General features: G+C 41.4%; 2 protein-coding genes across 2 annotated transcripts in view; one reads left to right on the forward strand and one right to left on the reverse strand.

Moving 5' to 3' along the window:
• The first annotated feature begins 364 nt into the window (after positions 1–364).
• Positions 365–5,110, forward strand: arsa (arylsulfatase A). The gene is made up of 8 exons (XM_046038594.1): positions 365–623; positions 1,724–1,964; positions 2,124–2,342; positions 2,591–2,760; positions 3,012–3,136; positions 3,286–3,413; positions 3,503–3,605; positions 3,715–5,110. Exons 1-8 carry the CDS (start codon positions 403–405, stop codon positions 4,008–4,010), a joined length of 1,503 nt encoding a protein of 500 aa, XP_045894550.1. The 5' UTR covers positions 365–402; the 3' UTR covers positions 4,011–5,110.
• A 1,651-nt stretch (positions 5,111–6,761) lies between these two features.
• Positions 6,762–18,129, reverse strand: part of mapk8ip2 (mitogen-activated protein kinase 8 interacting protein 2) — a 29,940-nt gene continuing 18,572 nt past the window's right edge. The window contains exons 4-15 of the mRNA XM_046036785.1: positions 15,735–15,974; positions 15,532–15,610; positions 14,657–14,860; positions 11,529–13,776; positions 11,183–11,391; positions 9,898–9,973; positions 8,943–9,115; positions 8,740–8,849; positions 8,173–8,295; positions 7,985–8,055; positions 7,793–7,891; positions 6,762–7,025 (exon numbers count right to left, since the gene is read on the reverse strand). Of these exons, the coding sequence (XP_045892741.1) occupies positions 6,953–7,025; positions 7,793–7,891; positions 7,985–8,055; positions 8,173–8,295; positions 8,740–8,849; positions 8,943–9,115; positions 9,898–9,973; positions 11,183–11,391; positions 11,529–13,776; positions 14,657–14,860; positions 15,532–15,610; positions 15,735–15,974 (3,705 nt within the window). The 3' untranslated portion in view covers positions 6,762–6,952. The remainder of the gene's footprint in view (positions 7,026–7,792; positions 7,892–7,984; positions 8,056–8,172; positions 8,296–8,739; positions 8,850–8,942; positions 9,116–9,897; positions 9,974–11,182; positions 11,392–11,528; positions 13,777–14,656; positions 14,861–15,531; positions 15,611–15,734; positions 15,975–18,129) is intronic.

An 18,129-nucleotide genomic window follows, 5' to 3' on the forward strand; every position in this document is an offset into this window, starting at 1 on the left:
GCATCTAGACATCGCAGGACTCGATTGCAACATAAAGCAGGCACAGTATAACAATACAATCAATTCATTGTTATAAAATAAATAACAAAGAACTGACTTTCTGTTACAGACATTGTTTAGGGGCGCATAATAAACTACACTTCAGTTGAGTGTGAAGATTAGAACATTGTTTGTTGTTCTTCATTTATAACAGATACAAGTGTATCCAATCATCTGCCCTTCTGTATGATCAGATAAAAACAAAAGCCTGTATTCAGAAGAACAAACTGGTTTACCGGTATTATGTTGTCTAGTCCAAGTCAGACTACAATTCACGTGTGACGTCAACTGTAAGCGACAGTGAACACGTGATGTTTTGTTTTGGTTCCTCTTCGGGTCTGATCAGACGCAGGACGACGCAGAATGGACCACATCCGCCTCTTCTTTTTGAACGTATTTCTTTTTTGCACCTGCTCGGCTTCACCCCCGAATTTCGTCCTGCTTTTCGCAGATGATTTAGGTTTCGGGGACTTGGGTTGTTATGGACACCCCAGTTCACTCACTCCAAATCTGGATCGCCTGGCAGCGGGAGGACTCCGGTTTACAGATTTCTACTGCACCAGCCCCGTCTGCAGCCCGTCCAGGTATAGGAAGGGGAAGAGTCAGGGCTTATCGCTACTGAACAAACAAATAATCTTTAAATCTATGCACAGCACACATATTTTATCATTTTAAGGTCCCATTAAGTGCCTGCATTTTATGCCTTAACCCTCTCTCACTTTAAAATCCCTGACGGTTACATATAGGCTATCTTAGAGCAAGTGGTGGAACCTTTTTAATCATTTGTGTGAGAGCAGATAAAAGTAGCCTACCACTCTGTATATGATTTGATTTTGACCGTCAGGATTACATCATGTTAACACAGCCTAACTTACCTTTATTATGCATCTCTCCTCTCCTCTATTTAACGAATGGGCCCAACTCCCATGCATGTATTAATACTTGTTGATGAAAATATATCAGCCTCATAATGAGAATACTGTACAATTGGAGATAATGTGGTTCATTGTATGTGTGTAGCCATGTCAAAATGGAGAGAATAATTAGTTAGAGGTGTTATTTGAAATAATAATCGGGCAGTGTCACCAAATCTCCAAAAACAAATAGTGTCTGACAGTGTGACTTACACTGACATCATCAGTTCATTACAACATTACAAGATTTAACTTTATACAGCAGAGTGCAACGCTTGAGAGAGGAAATGAAAACAGATCATGTGGTTAGTGAGTAATAAAGTAACACAACTGATAAGCAGTTCTCAGTACTTTACACAAAAACAACTCGGTGTGGCATGCAAAACAAAAAATATTACATCACTTCATCAGCTTCAGCAACGCATTGTTCAACAGAGTTTGAACACAGTGAACGAGGAAGGAATGAAGAGTCTTATATTGAACAACTTTTATTCCTTAATCCACATACTCAGTTCACATTCTCTCTGGGTGTAACAACATTTGGTTCACAATGAGAATATCTCATTTGTAAATTAATTTTACAAATTTAATTTTAATTTAGTAGATTTAATTATTTAATTTTTAAAAATTAATACATGGTTTAGATCCTACTGTCCACTTTCTATCTTGCATACATACAAACATAAAAAAAACTGAGTCCACACACAAACTTTACAGTCCTTCCTACCCTACTTAAATAATAGCTCTGTTTTGTTTTGATTTCTTTCCAGGGCATCGTTGTTGACAGGGCGCTATCAGACCCGCTCAGGTATCTACCCAGGAGTGCTGTACCCAGGCTCTATAGGAGGTCTTCCCCTGAACGAGACCACCATAGCTGAAGTGTTGAAACCTCTTGGCTATGCCAGTGCTGCTATAGGGAAGTGGCACTTAGGAGTTGGAGCCAACGGCATGTTTCTTCCAACCAAGCAGGGGTTCGACCAGTACCTGGGGATCCCCTACTCCCACGACATGGTCAGTGCGATTGCATTTAGCTCCAAACTGAGTTAGACAAATTTATATAATGTTTTGCAGTGTAATCTGGGTTAGTCAGTTATTGTTATTTGTTAAGAGTCATTTCTTTTATGTATTTTAATATTTGTTCTTTGTTCTGTGCATTTGTTTCTTTCCCAGGGACCCTGTAGGAACCTGACTTGTTTCCCTCCAGATGTTAAGTGTTTTGGATTGTGTGATGTTGGCACTGTAACTGTCCCACTAATGCACAATGACATCATCAAGCAGCAACCAGTTGACTTCCTCGATCTGGAAAGGGCTTACAGTGACTTTGCCACCAAATTCATTACCACATCAGCCAAGAAAAACCAACCTTTCTTCCTCTATTATCCTTCACATGTAAGCAAAAAAACAGTCTGTGATAGAGTGCCCATCGAGTGGGCAAAATAACACTTACTTTGATCAGTTAAACTCTTCAAAAGACTTAAAATGTGTTTGCAAAGTGTGTAGTACATGTCTACATTTAAGTGAGTTTTTCAAAGCAAGAAAGTCCACAATGTTTTCAACCCTGTGTAGATAGATTATGGCAACTGCATATGCACTGAGATAAACTACAATAATTTCACCATCTTCTATTTTCCCTACAGCACACCCACTACCCCCAGTATGCAGGTCCAGGGGCAGCTGGGAAGTCTTTGCGGGGCCCATTTGGAGATGCTCTGTTGGAGTTTGACAACACAATAGGAAACCTACTGACAACCTTGGAGAAGACTGGAGTGATCAACAACACCCTGGTCTTCTTCACTTCAGACAATGGGTTGGTTTTTGCCCCTGGTTTACAAAAGAATCTATGGCCTGGATATATTTGTAGTCACTTCCATACTTTCTTATGCAGACATTTTTATCTCCCTCCACAATAGCTGTAGTACAGTAGTGTGTTTTTCTTCTGTATAAAGGTCAACTTGCATTTTATCTTTGCCCTCATTTATATTTGATTTATTGCCTTCTTATTAAATCGCATTTATTGTCTTTTATCAAGCGGTGTGTTTTTCCTGTCTCTGTGTGTAGCCCTGAACTGATGCGAATGTCTCGTGGAGGTAACTCTGGCCCCCTGAAATGTGGGAAAGGCACCACATATGAGGGGGGCATGAGAGAGCCAGCCATTGCCTTCTGGCCAGGGATCATCAAGCCAGGTCAGGACAGCTTAGTCATCTGCACTACATTACAAGCATCAACTGGTCTCATTTTGGTTCCAATATGAAAATAAATACCATAATGAAATGAATACAAACTCATTTAGTGATGACTGCAGCATGCTCTTTTTCTGTATTCATTTCTTTAGGTGTGACTCATGAGATGGCCAGCATTCTAGATATCCTCCCTACTATCGCAAGTCTGGCAGGAGCCACACTACCCCAGGTGATGCTGGATGGTGTCGATATGAAAGAAATCCTTGTCAACCAAGGAAAGGTAGTGGAAGCATACCTTTTACTCTGTAGAGATTGAAATAATTTGAAAACCAAGCTGATGTGTTCATTTTTATCTTTAATCCTTTGCAGGGTAAAAGGGAGACAATGGTGTTCTACCCCACAGATCCCAGTGAGATGTATGGTTTGTTTGCTCTCAGGCTGGGGAAGTACAAGGCCCACTTCTATACACGAGGTATAGAAGGCTTCATAAATGCAATTTGTTAAAATGCCAAGATCAAGCATAATTACCCAGTCAAAACTGACATATTTTTGACAGCTGCTTGTCTGTGTTTGTGTATCAGGTGCTACCCACAGCGGTACCATCCCAGACCAAGACTGCTCAGTATTTGCAGTCCTCAAGGCCCATGATCCCCCTCTTATTTTCGACTTGGAGGCTGACCCCTCTGAGAACTACCCTCTCATCCTGAAGGGAAAACCCGACCTCCAAGCCCTGCTGGAGAAGATCAAGAAGGTCAAGGAGCAGTTTGAAGCCTCTATGGTGTTTGGAGAGAGCCAGATATCAAAAGGAATAGACCCGAACCTTGAGCCTTGCTGCAATCCTCAGTGCAGCCCAAAGCCTGGCTGCTGCCACTGTTGATGTGATAAATTCTCCTATCTGCAAATGATGACAATGTGGGAAAGGATGGAGGTACTGCGCTGATTTTGCCTCAAGATTGCTCTATGAATGCACAAGATGTGATGCTGATTTTGTAATTATCTGTTGATGCATCGCTACTTGCTTGTGGACAGCTAGACTTTAATTACTGTTCATACTGAAAGTAATATTGCAAGCAATCTGTTTCCTCAATGAGGAGATGAGTTTATATTGACTACATTTAGAACTAATGCATAACAATGTACTGTATATTTTATTGTTTGATTTATTGTGTAATATCCACCTCAACATTCTTTAAATTAACACATTTTAGAATAAATGAGTGGTGTTTTATGTGAAAGTGCTTTGCAACATACAGTATGTCAGTCCCACAAGCAATCAAGAGGAGATCCGAACAGTAAAGACAACAATAAAGGTTTCGGACATCAAGCATATATTTTATTCATAAGACCAAACCCATGACAAGGCAGAGTGATTTTTTTGTCATTTTTTTTCTTTGTTTTTCCCTGGAATTTTACAAGTCCTTGTTTTTAAAGATACAAGATAGGATATGTTTGTTCTGTCACATACTGTTTTGCTCTAGGTATACAGTGAAGAATCTTGTTAATGTAATAAAGTCAAAAGTTTGGTTTAACTGTTAATGTATGTCTCAGTGGCTATATAGGAATAGATCATCCTCAGAGGTTGTTTTTGTGTAGCTGTGTGGAAAGAAGGATTTTAACTAGGCTGTAACAAGATAGAAAACCATGGATCAGAAGCAAATAGATGCAGATCAGAGATGGGGCACACTGTTGGAGCTCAAGGGCAATTACTACAATTGGCAAGACGCAATAATAGTTTTCCAGTGGCAGCTGACTCAGTCACTATTCAGCTCTAACAACACATTGGTCAGAAGTCTGGTGGGCGTGTCTCACTATTGATGTCACATCTCACAAAATGTGCCCTAAATGTGCTGCTGAAGCTTGTCTGTAGAGAGTTATGGAGTTGGCAGGAACCCAAATGCCACCTGTGTGACAGATATTGAGTTAACATCTTGTGTAGAAACAATAAGACACTGAAATAAACTTATTGCAGATCACAAATATTAATGTGTTTTTTCTTTCAGGGGTTTTTGTCTGGTTGTGATCTTTTTTTAAATGTCTTTTTAATTAATGTACATATTAATTTCATTTCATAACATACTCAACATAAAGGACACATAACTATCTTAGATTCACTATTGTATATACATGATCTAACTGACAGCGATACATATGTAGATAACACCCTACCTCCCTCCTGCCATATCAACTTTCATTGAACACTGAAATCCTGCAGATCTGAGGTGTTTGTTCTGGTGGACTGTGACTGAAAGCTGTAGAACACGAGGCTAAACAGCATCTGAAAGAACAATGGGGATGATTGAGGTGGTAATCCTCAAAGCCTGAATTTTTTTCGCATCATTTTTTAAATATACCCCCTCCCTTATATAAGGTGCTAGACTGTAAGCTATGGTATGCCACAACAACCCCAGAGTAGGTTATTGTGTAATGCGCAAATGATGCTTTAACCTTTGCCCAGACTAAAAGCCATAAATAAATGTGGGAACATCTTTTATCTATCGTACTTAAAAAACAAGATTGAAGTCTAACCATTTACATAACTATAAAACCTCCCTTTTAATGTTTTATTAAAGGTTTGATTACATTGTGATACCAGGACCAAGTATTAGCAGGACGCTCTCACTCCTACAGTAGGCACACAGCAATACAGCATTACTAACATGTGGCTACCGGTCAGTCTAGTCATTCCTTTTCCCTCATTGAACCTGCCAAATCAAAAGAAAACGGAGACCAGGATGTCACTAAAAACCAGAGTTAAACAGTCAGAGGTGTGGGAATATGGCTTTTCAGAAGACCTTTGCTTTCTTTGACCTGAAAGTCACATCAATCATAGCAAAGCATACAGTGATCTATGATTTGCAATTTTCACAGTTGAATGATTTCCTATGAAAGCTCCCCACGGTGAAGCAAGCAGTCAGCAAGCAGTGCAACTTTGAGGACAGGACAAGAGTAAAATGGTTCTGTCACATCATCAACATGTGCAGACGAGTACTGCACACATAATCCAAGCTGAATAAAGTGTCTGCAGGGCTAGTGACATTCAAAGTTCATTCCAAATCATTACAACATTTCTGAAATCTCTTACACCTGCAGTTACTCCTGTCAGAGTGAGTCAGCATTACCCACAACAAAACAAAACCCCCCACCAGTCTCAGCTGTGTTTCTTAATTACTCTGGATGAGGTGCCTGAATGTCTACTTTCTATACATTTATTTACAACACACACTACATCTTGTACGCGACACAGGGGTAAGCTCAGACCAAAGACAGTTCACTGTACTCTCTCTACTTTGCTCCAATGTCACTATCAGTAGAAATCAAATTAGCAGTTTGTCAATATTGAACAAATACATATTTACAGTTAATTCAACACCAACCTCTTGATTCTACATCATTCCCTTATTGATTGTTGAGCTGCTTGCCATTCACTTGGATATGTGTATTTCTTGGTGTGTCTGTGTGCATTAACCCTACTAGCCATGCATTGAAAAGTGAAACAGCAGTAGTAGGTACATTGTTTTCATTTCAAAAGAGGAACCTTTAAATAAACAGGTGCTCAGCGTTTTAGTTTTATATCATAAAAAAAGACAAAAGAAACAGGCAATCAATCCATCGAGATGATGGAAATAAACAAGAGAGATGAATGAAATCAGTCAAATGCCTAGCATACTGTAGAAAGGAAGATTCCAGTTTTAGAGGGACACAGAGGAGTATTTTACCATGGAGAGGAGACCCTCCCCCACTGACAGCGCCCTCTGGTGGCAAACTCGATGAAGATACACAAGCTGTGGCGAAAGAAGGTGGTTGTCGTTCCAACACTTCTTACTCCAGGTAGATGTCCTCAGTGGGGCAGGCGTACTCCAGATGTTCCTGGTAGTACTCCTGGAAGGCTCGTCTGCAGAAAAGACAGACAGATGAGAGCAGCTGTTAGAAGACACCCTTCTATTGTAAGCATTCATCTAGTGACAGATTTTACACAGTCATGCTCTGGCTGTTTACTAAGAAATGGCAGGTAGGCACATACACGTAAGAATGCTGGATTCAAATAAGTCTAATGCAAAAACAGAGCCACTTTCTCTGAATCAAAGGAGCGTGATTGTTTTTCACAAGGTTTCGTTGGGTCTATTCCACAGACAGAGCAGGATGGGAAGTTGATAGATGAAAAAGGTTTTTCCATCCCATGCTCTGCTGCCCACCCTCACTCAATCCAGAGACAGTATCTTTAATTATTCAAACCTAATACAGAAGAATCAGACATGTCTAAGCCGGCAATCATTATTCAGCCTTACACACATGGGCACCATGAAAGGCTACAGGGCAAAACAAATAATCATCACTGCTCACTAATGCAGCTACAGATGAGAGTGACTGAACGTAAAGATGCACTGTAATTCAATACTTTGAGATCAGACTACAATGGCAAACCATCAAAAAGCACTTTAAGTATGATGTGCTGCTAAATAGTTAGTGTGAATTTCCAATATATTTTAAAGCCTGTTCACTCACAGTTTAAGTGGAATAAATTGCAATAAAATTAATGTCAACTCTATGTCAAGAGATTATAGTATAACAAAACACACGAAAAACTATGCAAAGTCATTACTGTCCCTTGGTATCAGTTTGATATAGAGCAACTGATACAATAATGTGATTTGGACTCACCCAACACACTCTGCTACAGGTCGCATGGACTCCTGGGATACAAACACGTGGCAAGCAAATCTGTTCAACATTGGGTGCTTAGTGATGAAGCCAAAGTAGCTGCAGAGGGAAGACAACAATATGATGAAATCAGCCATATGTAACAGTGTACACTGGTTACACGAGGGCAGAGAAACCAGTATGTTTGTATACCAGTTGTTTCTCGGATGGCATCCGCAGAATGAGATGTTCTTCATCTGGAAGAAGTGACTACATCTGTCATACTAAAGATGGAGAGAGATACACAAGCAAGCATGGGGATAATTGACAACTGAAGAGATAATTGACTTTGACTAAAATATTTGAGTAGTTTATTGATTCATTTAATTATTTCTCCACACCTCATCAAGGGTATCATATTCATCCTCCAGGCTCATGATCAGTTTTACTCCTTGTAAGCTAATCTCCAACTCGCACAGAGAAGGAGGTCGCACATGTACTGTCCGTTTCCTCGATATCGCAATCTAAGGAACAGAAAATATTTTCATGTCAAAAACAAACATGTTTTAAAGCTATAGGGTTGGTAATGTTGGAGAAACTAGCAAGAGCTCCCTTCAGGCCTCCCTTCAAAGCAACTCCAACAAAACACATTTTCACAAAACACAATGAGTGTGCACAGGAAGGTAGGTAGACAGGCAGGTAGGCCAGCCAATCATTTCATTCAGGCCGAATAAAACAATTTGCTGTGCTTATTTTAGTCCTGTGACAGCCACAGATGCTATATTTCTTATGTTTTTGTGTCAGAGCATTTGATTTATTAATTGCTGTCTGGATGTACAAAGAATTTAGACAAATATAACAAAAAAACTCTTCTGAAATAAATTGCCTAGTGTGCAACGATGTAGCATACATGCTTGTCTCAGTTTTGTGCTATTGCCCATGTGTGTTGCTGTTTCCACTTAGCTCACCTTCTGCATGGCGGCGCAGAGAATGCCGTTGCCTTGGTGATAAGGTACCTCAACAGACCCCAAAAACTGAATGCTGAAAGTCTCAATCCATGCTGGATTTCTTTTCATTCCTACAGGGTGTATTGTAGACACATAAATACAGAACATGTGATTCCTCTGTCATTCCCAATAACACAGAAGAAAAGATGTATCTCTCAGCTCACCCAGCAACTCCTTAGACTGGCCTATGACCTCATGGGCATAAAAGGCAGGAAAGATGCCCCTCTCCCCTGTCCGCATGTTATAGCCTCGGTACCAGTAGTCATCCTCTTCTTCCTCTACATATAAAGGATCATCCACATCTAGCTCCAGCTCATCTGCATGTCTGGGAATGAACCTGCAGAGAGCAGCAGAGAGAAGGGAGGACAAAAAAAGAAAATGTTCAATGTTCACAGTCCTTATATGGTGTCCCTGCAGCTGGGTATCCAATACACTGGGGTTCATTTGATGAGAAAGCATCTGTTTGGGTATCAGGTGACTCCCTTTGGGGAGCAGAGACAGAGGAGTGATGAAACAGCAGACAGAGGTGGGTCGAGGGAGACAAAGAGCTCTAAATGTGGGGACATACTGTACTTACTGAAAGAGGACTGTGGTATAGTAAATACATAATTATACATGCACAACATGTGCTTGTATGCAAGAAAGGTGCATGTAGCTTTCTTTGTCACGCTTGCTCTTTCACACACACACACACGCACACACACACACACACACACACACAAACACACACACACACACACACACACACAAAAGGACAGACACAGGTGGCGGCTGATGTGAATATTACTGGCCACCCTGCAGCTCTCGAGCACAGCTGTAGCTTAGACATCTCCTATCTAACATAATTAGTGATTCACCATTGCTACATGACCCCTACAGCACACTGAAAACCATGAAACCTCAAAGAAATACTGTTTTGTTTATCTACACAAGGACTTTTACCCCCAGACACACAATACTAATTTGAAAATTGGAGGTAATGACATTTGCAATTCATTCTACCATTATGCTTTTACAATTGACAAAAGCACTACTATTTTCTACAATCTTTTATTATTAATCTGCTTTTTGCTGTACTTTCCATTGCCCCCAGTGAAGTCCCATTGTCAGAAATCTTACCTGTAGACTGCCCTGTGTGTCTGGTCTCTCTCCTCTCCGTTGATGGTACAGGAGAAAAGTCCAAATGATTCAGTGCCTACGTAGCAAACAGACACCATTTACCACTGACTGTTTTAATGCCATGAAAACAGTTTTTCCAAAAAAATTGTTCCTTGACCCTGTTATTTGTTGGGGAAAAAATTCCCATGTAATCTTTATGTGAGTAAGTCTAAATGGAAGCTAACTGGATTTATCAACAAATAAATGGCAATGAAAGCCTTTGTAATGAGCCTTTCATTATGCAAATCACCCTTCATTAGGGATACGAATCTTGAAGCGAGAACACTGATTGATGGTGGATGTATTGGGAAACAGAGCCCTCCCATAGGCCTTGTGTGGGCCCCTGCCAAATTTAGATCACATGTTAATGTATCATGCTGACAGTGATGAGTTCAACCCTAATGCAGTACAGTGGAAAACCTCTAATAGTGATCACATCTGTCCAGGGAAAAATTGATCACTATAAGCAGATTATTATTATAACTGAATTTTTTTCCTTTTCTTTATTTGTCATGTAGATTACGATCTAAATGGCATTTGTATATTTATTACATGGATATAACACACAGTACAGACGTTTTAAATGCTTTTCAAATGACTGTACAAATTAAATGACTGTAATGTGTATAATTTCAATATACTCCACAGCAATACATTACAGTACTTTATATAAAATATAGCTTACTGTAGTTCTAATTATAATGCCACTGGGTTATAACCTGTAAGATATTTAATTTCCATAGGCTTAAGTTAAAGGAGTAGTTTGACATTCCATGCTTTTTCACATTCTTGCAAGAGTTGTTAAAGTTCAATACCTCTCTTGTGTATACACTAAATATAAAGCTGCAGCCAGGAGAGGGTTATCTTAGCTAAGCTCACTAATTAACATGTTGTTTTTTGCTCCTTTACTCCACACAAAGTGTAAAAGTGACAAGTTTTGTTTTTTTAACAGGGGGTTATGTGCTAAAATATTCTGAAATAACAAAGAAGATATAATGTGCTAAAAATTAAGCTTTGAAGGTGCTTATCTTTGGACAGAGCCAAGATGGCAGTTTTCTCCCGCTTCCAGTCTTCATGCTAAGCTAATATTTAGTTTACAGATATCAGAGTTGTATCAATTTTCTCATCTAACTCTCAGGAAGAAAGGTAATATATGTATTTCTCAAAATGTCAAACTGTTCCTTAAATCTAAAAAAAAAAATTAAAATTACATATCAGAGTTTTCCAGAGGGTGCATGTGACTTACTGGAAGAGCGTGAGGTGCTGTTGACAAACACATTGAGGAACTTCTTGGAGAATGGGAGGTCAGCCTCAGGGGAGGAGTCCTCAGAAGAACTGACAAGTTCTGGCCTCACCTCCTCATCATCGCGACCATAGCACTCCTCTCCTGTCCCCAGAGGCTCCTCGTCGCATAGCGTTGAGAGCTCACTGTCATCACTCAGAACGGAGGTGCACCTGAGAGGACAAGATTTGTCAGTTTCAAATCTCAATTTAGGGCTAGACAGCCACGAGTACTAGACCATTGATTTACCAATGAAAGGCACACCCTACAGAAAGCAGTATTTTTATATTTGTTATATGTCAGAGCATACCTCCTGAGGCTGACTAGTTCCAGTGTAGTATTCTCATCCACCACTAGTGTGTACTTCATGGAGTCATAGGCTAGTCCATCATCTTCATTCGGCTGCCTCAGAGCCAGATCTTTCTCACACAGTGGGAGGTCATGGTCAGATAAGGGATGATCTTGCACACTGGAATCAATGGGTGGTGAACAGTCAAGCTCTAAATCACTACCCCTGTAGGACTGCTTCCTCATGCCACCCAGGAATGGGTAGATCCCGTCTTCCTCCTCTTCTTCATTGTCTGTGGAGTAGGTGAGGCTGAAACAGCGGTTAGTCTGGGCGGTGGGTATGTCCAGTGTCAGGCTGTGTTTAACCTCGGTGATACGCTCAAGAGAAGCTGAGGAACGGCTCGTTGGCCTGGGCTCAGTCTCTCGTCCTTCATCCTTGTCGCTGACCACACTCTCACTTATGCTTGGTGAGTCCAGATCCTTCCTACCCTCTAGCATCATCAAGTCATTATTGGGCTCTTCATCTTCCTCCTGTCTCCTGGTGTTCTTGGAGGGTTTGTCAGTGAAGTTCTTGTCAGAGGCTTTAGTGGTATATGAGGATTTGAAATCGGTGGGTCCCCTCCCACTGCCTGCACAGTGCTCCAAGATCAGAGGGTTTATAATGTCACCAGTAGGGTTGCTCATATAGAGACAGGGACTTATCTCAGGTCCTTCTTTTGAAGATTCCACACTCTTCCTACTCTCTCCTGGCTCCATCCTACCCTTTCTGTACCCTTCCCCTTCTTTCTCTTTTTCCTCTGAGGCCTCCATCCCCATTTTCTTCTCTTGGTCCTCATCATTGAAACCATCTCCCTCTCCAATGTCTGAGGATGGTGATATGGTGTCTGACACAGACACCTTCCTCTTGAAGCATTCCTCAGGACAACTGATTGGGTATGATCCCTCTGAGATCATCCTGTTGACCAGGTTGCTGAGCAGCCATGGTGAGTCTGAGTTCTCGCTTAGATCATCTTCACTTTCTGATTCTGACTCTCCTTCACTGGTTCCATCATATTCGTCTGCGCTGGGCATTAGCCTGGGTCCCACTGGCAGGTAGAAGGAGCGTTTGAAGCTCTCTAGACTGTGGTCTGGTTCTATCTGCAGCACCATCTGTCTGGACAGGCTGTCTTCACAGCGTTGGGCAGGAGGCAGCGTCTCATCTGGGTCAGCCTGGTGATCGCAGGACAGTTCATCATCTACATTCTGCAGACCCATCAGAGCTTGACTATCATCATAGCACTTAGGAGGTAAGATGGGTGAGTCAACAGGGGATGGCGTAGCAATAGTGGGTGAGGGCAGAGGGGAAGGAGAGGGTAGAGGAGAGCCATCTTTGATTGGATCAGGCTGGCCCAGAAGAAGAGACGCTTTCAGTCCCACGATTCCACTGTCCTGCTCTAACTCTGTATCTGGGTCCAGTTCCTGGTCTGATGTAGGCGAGCTGGCCTCCTCTATTGAGTTGGTGAGGTGAGATGAGCGTCCGCTGCTACTGTCATCACTGGTCAGATCAAGCTCTGTCTCTGAGATAGAGGAGATCATGTTTGAAACCACAGGACCTCCACAGGCAAACGCTGCCTCCAGCTCACCTTCAATGTCAGAGTCAGAGCCTGGAGAGCTGAGGTCCTTGTCCTGGTCTGAAGTCACGTAACCCTGCTGGTTCATATCTGCTATACCTGGGTCTGAGGATGGAGAGGTGGAGTCATTAGCTGCTGCCTCAATGGCAGAAGCTGCTGCAGCATCTGAACTGTTGAACTGGTCAAGAGTGTCTGAGCGGCTGGAGGACACATAGCTGGAGAATGAGGCAAGCTCAGAGGGTTCAATGGAGGGAAATTCCACATATGACGAAGGATTCTCTTTACAAACCATATCATAGGTCTCCTTACACATAAACTCCACTTCAAAGTCTTTCTCCAGCTCCTCATCAGACAAGGGTGTGTCGGCACCATCATTGGCTCCCATGGGTGCAGTGGATGACAAGCAGTGACTGGTTCCATCTGGGTCTAGGTCGTTCTCCGGCTCCATACAGGACTCGCTGGTGATTGTGTAGGTGTCAGTGGCACGTCGATTTGAGTGTTTGTGGTTGTGGTCACTGTTAAGGTCATGGTCCACTTCTGTGTCTGAACACTGGGAGTGCTCGTCTACAGAAGGTACCCTTGCTGTCTGGATCGAAGGGTCTGCCTTTGGCTCAATGACATTGCCAGAGCAAGGGTGGGACTTGTGTTGACCAAATGAGCCTGTGAAGATAAAAAGGTGTAGAGAAAAAAGGGAGGCCATGAGAGAATGAAAATACAGGATACCATTGAGGATTGTGAAGACGATGATGCAGAGAATGGAAAAAGAGAAAGGACACAGATCAGAGGAGTTTGGACAATTAAAGTGTGAAGATAAAAAAGAGAGATTCAGGGTCCACTTACTGTAAAACTTCAATTAAAAGCCTAGTCCCATAGACACCTGTCCCGTTTACTGGCCTGGTGTGGCTACATGTTTTGACATATAACGGCAGTTCTTAATTAGATGCCTGGTTTGGTTTTTATAGAAGTTCTTTGGATATATAAAACCTCTTAAAGCCCACAGGGTCACCTGCTTGAGCTAGTTCTAAGCTGCTTAGATCGTGCATACCAATATAATTGTTTGAACTTTTGTCAATGTGGACATTATACACATCATTACATCAGGTAGATTCTCCACAGTTCAATCATTTAGTTCATTTTACAGAAACAATGAGCACCAAAGTATTATTCATTCAGATTTACTGGCATGGTAACGGAATTAAAGGCCTGTCCCAAATATAGGCAGAGTATAGGCGAGTTCAGTGATTTAAGCCTGGGCTATTAACTGAAGTTTTACGGTATATTTCTTAACTTTATAATCAGTTTTTTTAAAACACGGAGGATGAGCAAGTTCAGTAAACGCCTCTTCAGTAGAAACACACAATTTATTCCCTCTGCTAGCAAATTGGTTTGTAGGAACCAACATTACAGTGTTTTGCTGAACATATACTGTATTTTACTTAACAAGTTAAATTTATCACATCACCATTTCACATCACGTCACTACACAACACTAACGTTAATGGAATGAGCTCTATGCTTGCTGGGTTGGCCTTTTTGTTACCGTATTCGGGCCTCTCCCGCCTGTTGCCCTCCATGTCGCAAAGGAGGGGCCTGTGAGGGGACTGAGGGTTCCTGCCCTCCCCTGCCTGTTTTGGTGGAGTACCTTTGCTCTGAGACCCTGGTGCTTGGGAAACTGGAGAGGCTGGGCACTGGCCTGTCACACGGCTACCATCCTCCAGACAAGAGTGGGTTGGAGACAGACGGCCTGGAAGTAGATATTTATTTTCTAACTGTGTGTAATGCCTGTGGTTAGCTGTGTAGCTGAGCATTCATTCATTTACACTAGGCGACAATAAACCTGCCCATGTGGGACAAAACTTCAAAAATTAAAAGCCTGGAAAGAAATGTAAAATACTGTAAAATCTAAACTGATGTACATTGATTGCTGTGGCAAGTCATTAATTTTTATTTATTTATTGTTTTTCATGTTAAAGTTACCTAATTGCCTCACTTGGGCAGATCCATCAAATTTTCTTTAGATACACAAATTGAGTTTCATTATGTTGAAATCAGGGATGTGTTTCTTTTAGTGTCTAAAAACTGGAGACTCAATTTCAGAAAACACTCAGTATTAAATGACTTGGATAGGGGAGAAAGCTGATCGGGACATCCCTAGCCGATTCAGTGTTAGCTAGATACATGAACTGAATTAATGTGGGGTAACATGCATGTAACATATGAATGAAAAAACAAACGATGTGGCGCCATAATTACTGGAACTACAAGCGATTCTCTCTCATAATTTCTCAAAAGATTTATCAAAATCTCCTCAGTGAGGTATCATGTGTGGTATACCAACAAATTAATACAGTGAAATCATATCCATATTTCATACCCAAATTTAATGCAGATAATTAAATAAAATCATGTACTTACCCTGTGAGGCTGGGTTGCGTAACGAGTCCTGCCAGCTTCCTTTCTTTGGGGACAGACTGCTATTGTTATTCAGTGAGTCCTAATGAAAAGACAGAGGGTGATATTCAACAAAGTTGCATGGTACTATTACAAATACTATACACTAAATACTAACTATACATTATCTGCGTTTAGTGTGTGTTTAGGAGCTTCAGGTTGCTTACCTGCGACACAGCAGTAGTGAGGTTCAGTGTGGTGGGTCTGCTCTTTAGAGTGCCAAGAGTTGGAGAAGAAGGAGGGGAGGCAGAGGGGGACGGGGGCGCATCAGGGTCAACCTCTTCATCATCTTCATCGTCCTCCTCGTCGTCCTCATCTTCGTCGTCAATCATCTCAAACTCTTGGAAGTCGTCCTGGAAGGAGCAAACTGGGTGGTGCATGTCATTCTTCTCCAGAATGAGGGAGTCCTAATGCCGGAAGAGAGAGGGAGAGAGAAATTAGTAATTGGGTAAAGAGGATAAAACAAAGGGAGCTCTTTGTTTTGACACTGTCAGCATATTTCAGATTATAGCCACACTAATAAGGGCATCTTCTGTTCTGACAGCAGATATGTTTGGTGAGCCAACACAAATGAAAAAGTTGGTACCTTCTATCGACTGTATACTATTTCCTTGTTAATTTTAAAGCTTTGCCAGGAACATGCCTTTCTGAGAGATAACCAGAACTAGGAGAGTACAGATGGACAGCATGCAACACAATGTTCTTTGATTACACAGAGGGCATTCATAAAACACAGACATCAATGCACTGTAGTGGGCAACTCTTCACATGAAAAGCCACAATGCATTTTGCTGATATGTCTTTTCTGCAGCCTCTGGTCTTCTGTGTTCATGTGTGTGTGTGTGTGTGTGTGTGTGTGTGTGTGTGGGTGTGTGTAAAAAGACAGAGAAGCTAAGTGCAGCATTCAGCCTCAACAGCATTACCACCTTCACATGAAAAAGATAAGGGTGTAGTTGTGGAAACAATTAAATCACTAAACACAAAGTCACCCTGCAAAATGCATGCATAGAGCAGGATACCGGAGTAGTCTTGAGGATGGGCTATTCAGAAAAGAAAGGAGAGAGTGATAGTGTGTGTGTGTGTGTGTGTGTGTGAATACAAAGATAAAAGAAAACCATAGGAGAACAATGAAATGAGAGTGGATCAATCAGACATCTCTCAAGTTACAGCTGGTTTACCGGAAAGCATTGCATTAATAATCTTGTGGTTTAATAGACCACACCTCCTCCAGTGTGTGTGTGTTGCCATGTAGCCTTTATGTTTGCCAGATACAAAGTATATTGATGGAGCAGGGTCCATGAAGTAGCTTTATTGACACACATCTCATACTGTCTGAGACAAGGCAAAATTTATCATATGGCTGTGTGGAATCATATAATTTAATTACACTTTATAATATTGTAATCTAAAAAACAGATTTTTGCCAAAGTATGTTATATTACCCAAATAGTCTGGGAGGTCTCTCACCTTACATTGAACCTTACAGAGCAGAGCAAAAGTGATGTCACAACATCATCTCTCCCTGATGAGCAGAAAATAATTGAGTGAAAAGGTTTGCTCAGGCTAATATCAATAAAAGCTGCTCTACCATAATTTTCATGGGTCAGAACTACAAAAATTTTTTCTGATAATCGCTACCCTACTTCTAATTTCACAATGCAAACATGTGGATTGATTTATCTGGTTTGCAGTTTGAACAGCATAGCAGTTTCTCTGCCTCTCAGTGGAGACCTTTTTATTGGAGGAATCAAAGCTTTCCCTCTCGCCCATACACTGCACAAGATTCTGTTGACGCCTGGTGCATCCACTTTATGCCACAGCAACAGAAATCAACACTCTATTATCCAGAGGGTTCATATGGATATGAACAGTTATTTCTAATTAACATTTCTATTTCTTTCTGTAATTCAGTTGTTAAGATGCATTGAAATTTTTTGAAAAGAGTATATTGGTGAGTGATAAGAAAGCTTTCAATCTATCATTATATGCACTCTCAGTTCACAATCTACTGTCAAGGATCACAATGCAGTTTCCTCACACCGAACCATTGTTATCCATCACTGGGGATATGTGACCAATAACTCCACATCAGTGTGAAAATCCAGATATCCATCAGGGGGGTTGTGAAAATGTCACATCTGCCTGGGAGAATAATCTGCACTGTCAGGAGACATCCTTTAGCGAGGCCACTTGACAGCCATGCTGGCATGCTTAAAGAAAAAGAGAAAACTATAAATAATAGTTGTGTGTCGGTGAGCATCGATGCCCATGGTCTCCAGTTCCCAAGGACATCCCATCCAGCCTCGTGATGGTCCCTCCTTTGTCACCCAGCAGACTTTCACAAGCCTGCTCTCCTGCAGGCATGGAGGAGTTGTGAATGAGTTTAGCCCTTTTACACACACACACACACACACACACACACACACACACACACACACACACACACACACAGAAGCATTGGAGAGCACAACTGCAGTCAGTGGAAATTAAATTTGTTTAAAGTTAATGAAAAATGATCTTCCTAGCATCATACAGAGACACACCCTAATGCACACAAACTGT

The sequence above is a fragment of the Micropterus dolomieu genome, linkage group LG22 (genome assembly GCF_021292245.1).
Source record: "Micropterus dolomieu isolate WLL.071019.BEF.003 ecotype Adirondacks linkage group LG22, ASM2129224v1, whole genome shotgun sequence".
Classification (NCBI taxonomy): domain Eukaryota; kingdom Metazoa; phylum Chordata; class Actinopteri; order Centrarchiformes; family Centrarchidae; genus Micropterus; species Micropterus dolomieu.

Bases quoted from the DNA above. Each gene is read 5' to 3' on its own strand.
- arsa (XM_046038594.1), top strand. From the start codon at position 403: ATGGACCACATCCGCCTCTTCTTTTTGAACGTATTTCTTTTTTGCACC. The intron at 624-1,723 runs GTATAGGAAGGG...ATTTCTTTCCAG, and splicing joins CCCGTCTGCAGCCCGTCCAG to GGCATCGTTGTTGACAGGGC. The intron at 3,606-3,714 runs GTATAGAAGGCT...TTTGTGTATCAG, and splicing joins GGCCCACTTCTATACACGAG to GTGCTACCCACAGCGGTACC.